The sequence below is a fragment of the Dioscorea cayenensis genome, unplaced genomic scaffold, assembly GCF_009730915.1.
Source record: "Dioscorea cayenensis subsp. rotundata cultivar TDr96_F1 unplaced genomic scaffold, TDr96_F1_v2_PseudoChromosome.rev07_lg8_w22 25.fasta BLBR01000925.1, whole genome shotgun sequence".
Lineage (NCBI taxonomy): Eukaryota > Viridiplantae > Streptophyta > Magnoliopsida > Dioscoreales > Dioscoreaceae > Dioscorea > Dioscorea cayenensis.
The window spans coordinates 64,277-75,439 of NW_024087316.1; the positions used below are offsets into that span (position 1 = coordinate 64,277).

General features: G+C 32.4%; 1 protein-coding gene across 3 annotated transcripts; it reads right to left on the reverse strand.

Annotated features, from left to right (window-relative positions):
• Nucleotides 1-1,002: 1,002 nt before the first annotated feature.
• LOC120255283 (F-box/LRR-repeat protein 14-like) lies at nucleotides 1,003-11,036 on the reverse strand. 3 transcript variants are annotated; one of them, XM_039263136.1, is made up of 10 exons: nucleotides 10,294-11,022; nucleotides 10,125-10,196; nucleotides 7,180-7,251; nucleotides 5,300-5,371; nucleotides 4,777-4,848; nucleotides 4,526-4,591; nucleotides 2,848-2,991; nucleotides 2,144-2,215; nucleotides 1,401-1,547; nucleotides 1,003-1,304 (listed from the first exon to the last, which is right to left on the reverse strand). In XM_039263136.1, exons 1-10 carry the CDS (start codon nucleotides 10,337-10,339, stop codon nucleotides 1,117-1,119), a joined length of 951 nt encoding a protein of 316 aa, XP_039119070.1. In that variant the 5' UTR covers nucleotides 10,340-11,022; the 3' UTR covers nucleotides 1,003-1,116. The 3 variants fall into 3 exon arrangements, with proteins under 3 accessions (XP_039119070.1, XP_039119071.1, XP_039119072.1); XM_039263138.1 differs by having other exon boundaries at nucleotides 1,228-1,304; nucleotides 1,414-1,547; nucleotides 10,294-11,036; XM_039263137.1 differs by lacking the exon at nucleotides 2,144-2,215 and having other exon boundaries at nucleotides 10,294-11,025.
• Nucleotides 11,037-11,163: the final 127 nt, after the last annotated feature.

Consider the following 11,163-nt stretch of genomic DNA (forward strand, 5'->3'; position numbering starts at 1 on the left):
ATGTGGTAATAAGGAATACACAACTCAACTCTTGTATCAAGCATTACTTTCATTTCAACACTAGTATCTGCTCTTTTGATTGTTCTCTTGGCTACATTTCACTTCAAAATTTTATATTTGATTTGAATTCTTATTTCATTTTAATCTAATTTAAATAAGTTAAATTGAAAACTTACGATCATTGGAATGATGTTGCTTGTGAATGGTCAATTTATCTCGTATTATTTCTTGTAGATACATAATTCGTAACTTAGTTAGAACTAGTAGTTTGATTTCATTACAGTAGATGTTAGACCTTTTCACAAGAACTTAGACTACAACAAGTCATTTTGTCATTGTTTTGTTTTTATATATTTGCCAAACCAATCACTGTTTGTTGTTAGTTTCCATATTCCTCAAACCTTCAAATTTCAAGTTTGTATTAGAACACAAAAATGGAACCTATTTAAGAATTTAATAATTTCCAAAATTTTAGAGCCAAAACAGAAAAGGATCCTAGTTTTGTAAAAATAAGAAAACTTTATACTATAGATAAATTTATTGGCAAGTTCACCATTTATATAAGAAAGATGCCCTAATATGAATTCAAAGGTAAGAGTTAAATTACCAAAAGTGCACTTTCATGCAAAGGAAACAAAATATGATATCACAATCATAAAAATGAATTTACCTTATCATCGAAAGTCACTCTCAGTAAACACACACACACACACACACACACACACACACACAAAAAGCATGTAACAATCACTTTCATGTGGCAGAGAAAATATATGAAAGTGTTCACTTAATCACAACATTGTTAGGATCATACAGTACTAATAAGTTTCTGAGCATTTGTTTCTTCTCAAACAATGGCAATGCAAACTGTCATCATTTTAACAGGATGCAACATGACCAATGAAAGCGTATTTACATGTACGAAGGAAACATATATCTAGACTCATTCTCTTTGCATCGGTTCGCATACAACAATCATGGTATCACAAAACTAAGACACACTTCAGACAAACCAACACAAATCCCAAGCCTTAAGTAATACTACATGCAAAACATTAGCAAGATTGCATCCATATCTGCAGTTTATTTCAGGTTTTGTTTGACCAGAACATCACATTAGCGTGGTTGAAAAATTACCAGATTTGGAAGAACATCACGGTGAAGTCTCCTTAGCTCACCGGCAGTCACTTGGGTGAAATCCAGATAAAGTGATCTCAAATTCTTCAATGGTGTAAGATGACGCAGACCAGCATCAGTTATGTCGGTATTATATGTTAGGTTCAGCAAACACAAGGCAGTCAATCCTGCAGAGGTGGCAAAGTACAAGATAAGGGAGCAAAATAAGCATCTGGAAACCAAAAATGAAGAATAGTTTATGCTCTGGATCTTTATCGCAATACCAGAAATACTTTCCAATGTTCTATCTGTGAACCCAATGTTAAAAGACAGATTTAACAGGTTAAGCGAGGTAAGGCCCTTGATGCTGTCCACGTAGTGATCATCAAGAAAACCGTCGCAAATCTCAAGGGACTGCAGATTCGTGAAGCCTGTTCGTCATATTTAAGCATAATAAAAATAAGTAATGGTTGAGTAGTAATATTCAGATCACGACCTTCAATTTCTGAAGTGTTCACAGAGAATTCCACAAATGTCTAAGACAACAGAAGCCGAAACAGTATGTTCTTTGGGGCATTGGTCGAGAATGACATTAAAGCAGTTCAATCTAATATGATTATGCAATATGACATGATTTTTGGTATAATATAAACTGTACCTGCATGAATGTATGGACCAGTGACTAAACTTTACTTACATGACCTGATTCTGTAACATATTGAGGTATGTATAATGTATTGAACCATTTTATCGAGTTAACCAGTTTATTAAGATATGGGACACTTAAACTGAGAATAAAGTGCTTCTTGTGCAACATTGAATATGTTATATTGTTAAGTTTTTTGACTCTTTATTTTAAGGATTTACATAGATATGAATATGGTATACAGATTAAACCAATTAACACAATCATATAACACCAAAACCACTACACTACAAAGTGTCTGAACAGATGGACAGGTGTGTCTGAAACTGAACTAGGAAAATAAACAAAATAAAAAAAAATAAAAGAAATAACTTTATCTACATTTTAAGTTGTCCAATCCAAAACCATCAAATAGGTAATCAGATAAATCCAGATGAGTCAATCCAATGAGACCTGCATGAACATTAAAAGAAAGATAAATTAAACAAGAAAAAGAAATCTAAATTGACCACCCATCTGAGTATGTGTGCATGTGCGTTTTCTTTTTACATTTTTGTGGTTTGGTTCATTTGTAAATTAAAATAGAAAACCTTGATTTTCACAATGATAGGATACATAAAGAAACACTGAAACAAATAAATGCCCTATATTTATCACTTTTCTCCTTCATATTTGGAAGCTACTCCATTTATAATCCCTAAAGTTGTGAAATTAGGTTTTTTTTCTCTCTTTACAAACCACCAGATGTAAAAGAAAGCAACAGTAAAAGGACAATCTAGTAGGATTTCTATGGAGCATGGCATCAAAATTTAAAAAAAAAAAAATCTCTGGCATAAGATCAATATGAGTAAAAGCTTGGAAAAAGTAAGTTGAAAGCTTATATTACTATTTTGCCAAAAATAAGCATATTTAATATCCCATCAGCATGAAAAACTTGAAATTTACCAGTATCACCATAAATTTGAGGATTATAGCTAGGAAGAACCACAATAGAAGAGAAGATATTTTGCCCTGACCAAATGATCAGAACAGACATTTACTTGTTAACATGAGTCAAGCATGGTAATATTTGCAAATGTGCTTACTTGAAAGAAAAGGCAGGCCTACATCAGTAAGCAGAAGATCGCCCAGATTAAGTGACTTAAGGGATGTCAAAGTAGATAATGCAGCTAAACTGTTATCATTGACCAAAGTGCAAGACAGATTGAGATTCTCCAAATTGTGCAAACCTGAGAAAAATGAAAACTGTCATGATAATCACAAGTACGAGTAAGTAAAGTATATGGCTCAGAATGAAGAAGCATTTAATTACATAATTAGACAATAAATGACATGTATTTTGATATAACAAAAAATATATGCAGCACGTTCTGCACAAAACAAATCAATCAGGCTAAAAGAAAAATTTTCAAAAACAGCATTTGGAGACCTATCTTCAGGTTTTCAGGAAGGAAAGGCAAAATGAACCAACAACCAAACTCCTTTCAAGCAATTGGTTTGTTTTTACTTACCGGAGATTTTCCATTGTATTCAGCAACCTGTTGAAGTGCATGGACAATACAAAATGGTGGGTGTGTAATGTTGTCATCATCTACTGACCCTAATTTCCCCATGTGATGATGTCTTTTTGAAAATGACTAGTCAAAATGTCTTTTCCACATTGCTATTGAGCAGATACATCATTTATTGTTCAAAAAAATAGAATACAATAATGAAACTAGGAGCATGAATGCCTACTGGATTGACGACTTAAGTAGCTAACACAAAGTATTATTACAGCAAGCAACAGAACTAATGACTCACAATATAATACTGGAAGTTTAATTTTTCACAAATGGCTGCATGAAATAATAATATCAAACAATGCAATATTTCCACAAAAGTAAGTATAATTGCGCAAAATATGCATCGCAATTCACATTTGTTAAATGATATATATATATATAATAAACTATAACCAAACAGAAGTTCTAAAAATAGCATCTTCTTTACAAGCATACATGGATACTAAAACAAGATTCATAGCATAACTAAAAAATATATTGAAACTGGTATCTCCTAAGTTACTGTTACTGCACCTTCCAGATCTTAATAATAATAAAAACAAGAAAATAATGAAAAAACACAACGTACTCGAGGTTCTAGCCATTTATTTCCAAAGTTATCATCCATACCAAATTCTTCTGAAAGGAGACATCTTATAACCGCCTCTTTATCTTAGTCAACCAATAAAAGGGTCAGCCTTAGCCTTAGTTATAATGACCATCTATTCCAATATGAATGCACCAAGTTCAAGATTTACTAGAATATAAATTAGCTCTCATTCATTTGGGAATCATCAAAACAAAGCTTCACCAATCCCTCCTGTTGCTTAGGGCCTGCATAACTTTTAGATTTGGTAAAATGAATTCTTGACTGTTGTACCTTCAGTGCATTACTTCCCACGGAAGAAAACATCTTTTAAAAAAAAAAAGAAAAAAAGAAAAAGTTCATACAAGAGACCACATAATTGTTTCTAACTTGAAATGTTCTTTAAATGATTGTTAGAGATCAAAAATTGTGATCATGTTGTTCTATATACAATACAACTTGGATTGATATTCATAGCAGGGACAGAATAATCACATAATCATCAAAGCAATGAAATACTAGTGTGAATGGCAAACCTACAAAACTAATGCAAAGAATAGCAAACTTTACAAACTGAAATAACACACAAGTGAATTATGTAATTTTGTATGTGACATTCAATGAAAGGCAAACCAGAAAGATGACTGAGTGCCTCCACTGCCGTTTCTGACAATTCCAAAGTTCTCAGTGATGTCAGTCCTGCAACAACAGATGGAAACATGCAAAGAAGGACTTAAGGATTCTCAGGATAATTATGATAGTTGTCACAATGTACAGTGATGGATATCGTTCTCAAGGTATGCACAAAATGAAGGCTGGAGCAATTGAAGAATTTGAACACACCTAACATATTGCTAACCTAAATGCAGAATTGTCGCACTCACCTTCGATGCTCAACAGACCTTCAGAACTAATTCGACAATATTCCAAGTTCAAACTCTCCAGGTTAATTAAGCCTGCAATTAACAAATCTGATGGCTGAAAATTGCATAACTTGTTGAGAAAAGGATGCCAGTAAGTTTATCTTGTTAGGCCTAGAGGTGAAAACTTGAAGGCATATATCTGGGTTCATCTTTAAGTTTAACCATGATGCCATCATTTAAAATTAAATTTGCTAAGCACACTTTGCCGCTAGCGAATTTAAAATTTATTAGAACAGAAAGAGAAGCTAATTTAGAAAATATGAAGATAAAAGAAGAAAAGTAATTGAATATAGAGAAGAAGGAAAGTAATCAAAATAACAGAGCAGGAAAGTGAAGCTAGGACTAAGAAACGGAAAACAGGAAAACCAAACCAAAATATGGGCCATACAATCTTACAAATAGAACTAAAATGTAAGAACTGTGAGCTAGCTATAGTACATACACATTGAAGAAAACCGTGGAATATTAAAAACTATGTGCTCACCTTTTAAATTTATCAAACATGCATCGGTGATTCTGTTGTACCCCAGATTAAGGTCCTTCAACTGAATAAGATCTACAGTATTACATAGCTAGATTCAGACTGGGTCACAAATAAAAATGCTCCTTAAACTGAGTAGAGTGAATAACCAGAAGCAACAACAGATTAGCGCTTAAGGAAAAGTTGAGCATGATGTTTGACGGTGCAAAAAGCATCTGTATAAAACAATCATTAAACTTGTAGTAAAATATCAAACTTAATGATCTCTCTTTCTCAAAAAAACATACCAACCAATATTTATCATGTTTGAGACTCAGATGATCTACACTAAATGCTCATCATTGAATCTCTTAGAGGCAATCACTTAAAGGCAAACCAGCCTCTTTATTACCATTGACGATTTGTAAGAAAATCAGAGATGAAGGAGAATATTCACAAATGAAGGCCAGGGCTTTCAGCTATTAGTGTCTGAGTGATTACCAAAAAATTAAACAACATATGGCATCAGATACAGTTTTAAAAAATGAAGCCAATAATGGGGCAATATATGAATTCTTTTACACCAAGGTAACTAAGAAAAACATATAAAGTGCAAATGACATGTGGGACAAAAAAGAGAACCCATATGGAATAATCAGGAATCATCCTTCATTGAGAAGAAACATTCACATACTTGTGATAGCTTATTATTTATGTACCATTAAAAAGCCATCGTGATTTCTTCTACTAATTTACAAGGATGAGTATCAGCCAATTTAGAGCTTTAATAAATCTAACATCATAAAAACAACCCGATTTGTCCTTTACTTAGCACTCATATCTATTGGTCACTCAGTCTTCGATATAGGCACTCCTTTCTGCTTCACAAGTCAAAACATCCACCTTCATATAATGTTGGTATAAAGTTATGCTTGAAACTAGTTGATGCCAACTCTAAATTGAAGTACCTAATTAGAACAAAATGAAACTAAGTGTAGAACCATTTCCTTACAATCCAACCAAACATCAATTAATTAATAGTGTACATGCATAGGTGCCCTTCAATTAAGGTAGACCCAAAATAATAAATTGAGATGGCATACCAGTCTGTTGGTTAAAAAGTCAAATAACAATAACTTAAGAACTATTTATTGTATTACCTTGCCTTAAAGTAACTGATAACTGGTCCTTCCATCGAAATAATCTATGGGTTTCAGAAGCCAGTAATCTATCTAAAACATGAGCAGGTAGCTATACATATTTGCAGCAGAATACTAATAGCTTAAGCATGGTCATTACACACAATAATTATGAAAATCAAACATAGAATAATTGAAGCAAACAGAACCTTCATGGAAGTGTACCATTACAATATATGTACCCTACTTTGCAAACAATTACCATCTCCAACTCTGTAAATATTTCATGAAACAATTTCAAGCGTCCAACTCCTGGTAGAATCCACATATTCTCTTTAGACAATCAATTCCCACTTCCCTTCTAATATTGCAAGTACATGCAATCAAATATTGTGAAATCATAATTGGCAACTATGAACAAATTCCAAAAGTATCTAAATATATTTAATAACTTATCACATGACTGGGACACTGTTAATGACTAGCTGATGAAATATATATATATATATATATATATATATCGTACGAAGGAAAGGTCATATCATGCCAACAATTCTTGAGCATGTCCAGCATCTCAACACTAGTTGCAGACTAGACATGCTAGACATGCAAACAAAGGCACAAAGAAGGGAAAATGGAGCTAGGATATAGTCAAATTAGCAAAAGCACACTAGAAGAAGTAGCATTTTCAAAATCATTATATGAAATTATATATCCAGATGAATATAATGGGGGTCAAGTCATCAAAATATTAAACTGACTCACCAGAAAGTTTCTGACACCCCACGTCAGATAGACCACATCGATTGAGATTTAATTGCAACAAAGAAGTAAAACCTGCAGATATAAAACCTCTGTAATTTTATCAAACCCAAAAACTAACAGTAACTCCATAATTAAGAATATTGCACATTTAAGGTATTAAACCATGATTATAACAGCAACCAAAACAAGACAGAAAATAAAAAATAATTTGTATACAAGCCTTTTAAGCCATTTGCATGTTATTAAAAAAATTAAAAATAAACAAAAAACAAGATATGAATTCAATGTTTGCCATCAATAAATAAAACTCACAGCTAGTCATGAGCAAGTAAGATGAGAAAATTGAAGTCATCCAAGCACAAAAGAGTTCTTGTGTTAGATCTTTTCTTCACTTTACCAACAAAATAAATAATTCACACCACATAATTATATCCAAAAATGGAGATTAGGAAACAAGTACTATATCTTAAACTTGTGTATGGAAATCAAGAGGCATTCTAGAGTTAGCAAAGAACATCTTTTTCCGAAAAATATTAGCATAGAATTCCTTTTACAGGTTTCAAGAGGGAAAGAGTACAAATGGGATACATGAGATCATTTTAAAGCTTTAAGACATAAACAATAAATGACTAATTATGAATTTGTAAAAAAATGATAATTCACAAAAAAGAATAATTGAACCAAATGCCCAATAAATGACCTATATCCTTAGGCATTTACTCATTAAATACTGTTAATAATTCATTGAATACATGATTAGCAACTTAGATCCTCCTCTTGGTACCATGCCCACTAGAAGCATGAGAGAACAGCGGACATGGGATGAGAACTTTGTTCAAGCTCTTCAACAATCTTTTTTTTTTCATATAACCTGTCGTTAGTTCAGTTATGGGCATACATGTTAGAGAAACTAATAGTTTTACATCGGTTAATTTGACAATTATGGATTTAAATATACAAGTCTGGGTTTCACATCCTATTAGCACAAGCTTTTGGGTTGAATTCAACACAGATGATATGTTTGGTTTGCGTCTAACATAATATAAGAGCTTAGTTTGTTTAGTTTGTCTTGAACATAACTAGTTAAAACTAACACATTACAAACCGTAAAGCAAAACAATGTATCTAGCAAATGCTTTAGCCAACTAAACAATTTGGGGAGGGAAGTGGTGATCTTGTTAACAGACATCTTAAAACATAACCTATGTGGTCATGGTTAAAAATACTCTTGGATTGGCATAATACGATAGGAAATTTCCACAGCTTTTATTATCTTGCAAATTTTGGCAAAACCCGGTTTAAAAGGCAATAAACTCAACGGTTCACAAAATAGCAAATGCCTTTATTTTTTTCAAAGAACAGTAGCAACCTTAAGAAATATATACACACGCCAATTAATAGTCAGTCTCTAGCATTCATAGATTAGGTTTCAATCAAAGATATCACTGTAGATGATATGTCACATGACCTACTACATCCAGCAGTGCCTTAATGGCTTAGCATATTCAAATAGTTAACTCGATAAAAACTCAACGTGAAAGCAACTTTATTGTCCAACTTATGGTAATCTTAATGGAGAAAAAAATTTGTTTCCATACAATATCACATTGTGCCTTGCTTGATGGTCTTATACCTGAGTAAACAACTCAGATATTCTTACAATATAAAGCCCTTAGTTTGCATCCATTTCTAAGTAAAACAATTGAACACTGTTAAGTCCTTAAGAGAATCCACATGACCTTTTCAACGCTTATGGTCTCTCTCCAAGCATGCAGGAATTAAATAAAGAAGCTTCAAATAATTCATAATTTACACCAACCTCCTTCGATATCAAATCTTCGTAGTACGAATTATTGGTATCAGAATTTGTTAGTTTACAATGTGGCTAGTTCAAATGAACTAGCATGCATCAAGAAGATACGTTAGTGTAATTAATAGCCTCACAAAGGAAATTTGGAACATATGTATTTGAATATAGATGTCTGGGTTTCTCATTCTATTAGCTTAAGTTTTTAGGTTGAATTGAGCCTTGTTTGTTTGCAATATGGTCAATTATAATAAATTAGCGCCTATTAAGGGCGGAGTAGAGTGACTAGTAATATTGAACCTAGATAACATGTTTGGTTTATATCTAACAATACAAACACCTAGAGGGAAACGTAGAAGCCTTACTCAAGCTCTTGATAAACTTTAGTTATTTTAACCTAGTAAAAGCAAAACAAAAAGTGGAAGAAGCAACATAAAACATACAAGAATCAATAGGTGACAACGAAAGAAATTCACATGGTGTTCAACCTTTATCTTCTACTAGAACTTACTGCTCCATGATTAATTAAAAGATAGGTGTTAGATAGCTGTCAAACATAGATGACCTTCCTATGATAATTTCCAAAAGAAGTCTCTTCATAAAATTTATTTTGTTCAACCTAGATTTACAACCACTTCTTCTTTTCATATTAATCTAAATGCATCCTTCTAATATTTATTTTTGTTCCAGAAAAATAAAAACCACATGTTTAATTAGGAATGTTATATTTTCCACATTAACTCATGAACCTCTCATTTTGAAATCTTCATGTCAAGCATGGTGTCATTATTCTAGTGATACTGCAGGGCCACCAAGTTGTTTGATCATGGAAAGGATATATCAAATCAGTATTACTACAGTGTACTTGGTCTAAGGTCCTTTCTTATGCCTTCATTGGTGCCATTTCTACATGAAAGCTAACAAAATCCACCTCTAATTGCCTGAATTAATATGGTGCACCTTTGCCAAGTAAAAATATAAAAAGCGTTCAATAATAAATTTCTTCAATGGATCAAAATAAGTTGTAAAAAAATCATGAAATAGTGAAAGATAGAACAATAAGAGTAAACTCCTAAATAAGTGTAAGTGCCTCTTACGCCAAACTCCCAGTGATTAAAGTTTCAGAAGAAATAGAAACCTGAGATAGTTTCCAGCGAAGCAAAAGTCACAGGGCAACCCAGCAAGTCTAGATAAGAAAGTTCATGCAAACCTGAAAGAGGACAAAAATCACAAATAAGACTATGCATGTTATAACAACCAATCCATTGTAACAATGTAATGTGTTGAAATATTTTTGAGATATTTACCCCTCAAGTATGGAATACCAAAATCTGTGACTTTAGTACATGACATCTTTAGCTCGTTTAAATTTGTTAAACCTGAACCAAGTTAATACATGTATATATGGCAATGCTTAACCAAAAGTGAAAATTTGAAGTTGAAAGGCTCATACAAGTAGAAAAAAGAAGAAAGAGGGCATGAGGATTCATGCAAGAAAATGAAAAAAAAAGTCAGAATACAACCAAAAATTTTATGTGGCCAATATCTACTTTGCAAAGTATAAAATGATAACTCTAACCATTGTGTTAAACTACAAAAGTAGATTTCAGATAAATAAAAACCAATAGGCAGATCAGTAGATGCCTGGACTTTTAAATAAAATGAAAGAAGCTGAAATCTTTAGGTACTTGCTGAGCAGCTGCTTAGTGAAGAAAATCTATAATTAGATGTAGAAAAACTAAACAAGTTGAAGGCACAACCACAAGGCTAAAAAGATGCAATCCAAGGATAGAAAGCATTAACAACCTAATAATAATCCTTTATTTACACTTTAAAAACTGAATTCTAACATAATTCTTGATCTGCTTACCTTTAATAAGCTTTCCATTTCAACATTGAAATTAATGCAAGTCTAACCTTCACTAAAACCATCATTAGAAGCATGCAACATCAACTGTGTTGATCATCCAAGTGACATTTGCAAAAGCATTTTTAAGTTTTTAGAATTTTATGCAATAAAGTATCACTTACCTTGAACATTCTCTAAAAACAAATTTGAAGAAGAATTAATTAAAATAAGGAAGCAAACCAAATAATCTCTTTATGACAAGTTGCGATTCCAGTAAAATAATGACTAATTTGCAATATCTTCTTAAGTTGTAATGATGACCGCGCGC

Coding starts and splice junctions, on each gene's coding strand:
- LOC120255283 (XM_039263136.1), bottom strand. CDS start 10,339: ATGTCATGTACTAAAGTCACAGATTTTGGTATTCCATACTTGAGGG. Junction 10,197..10,293: donor TGGTATTCCATACTTGAGGG/GTAAATATCTCA, acceptor GTCCTCTTTCAG/GTTTGCATGAACTTTCTTAT. Junction 1,548..2,143: donor TGGATTGGACAACTTAAAAT/GTAGATAAAGTT, acceptor TATGACGAACAG/GCTTCACGAATCTGCAGTCC.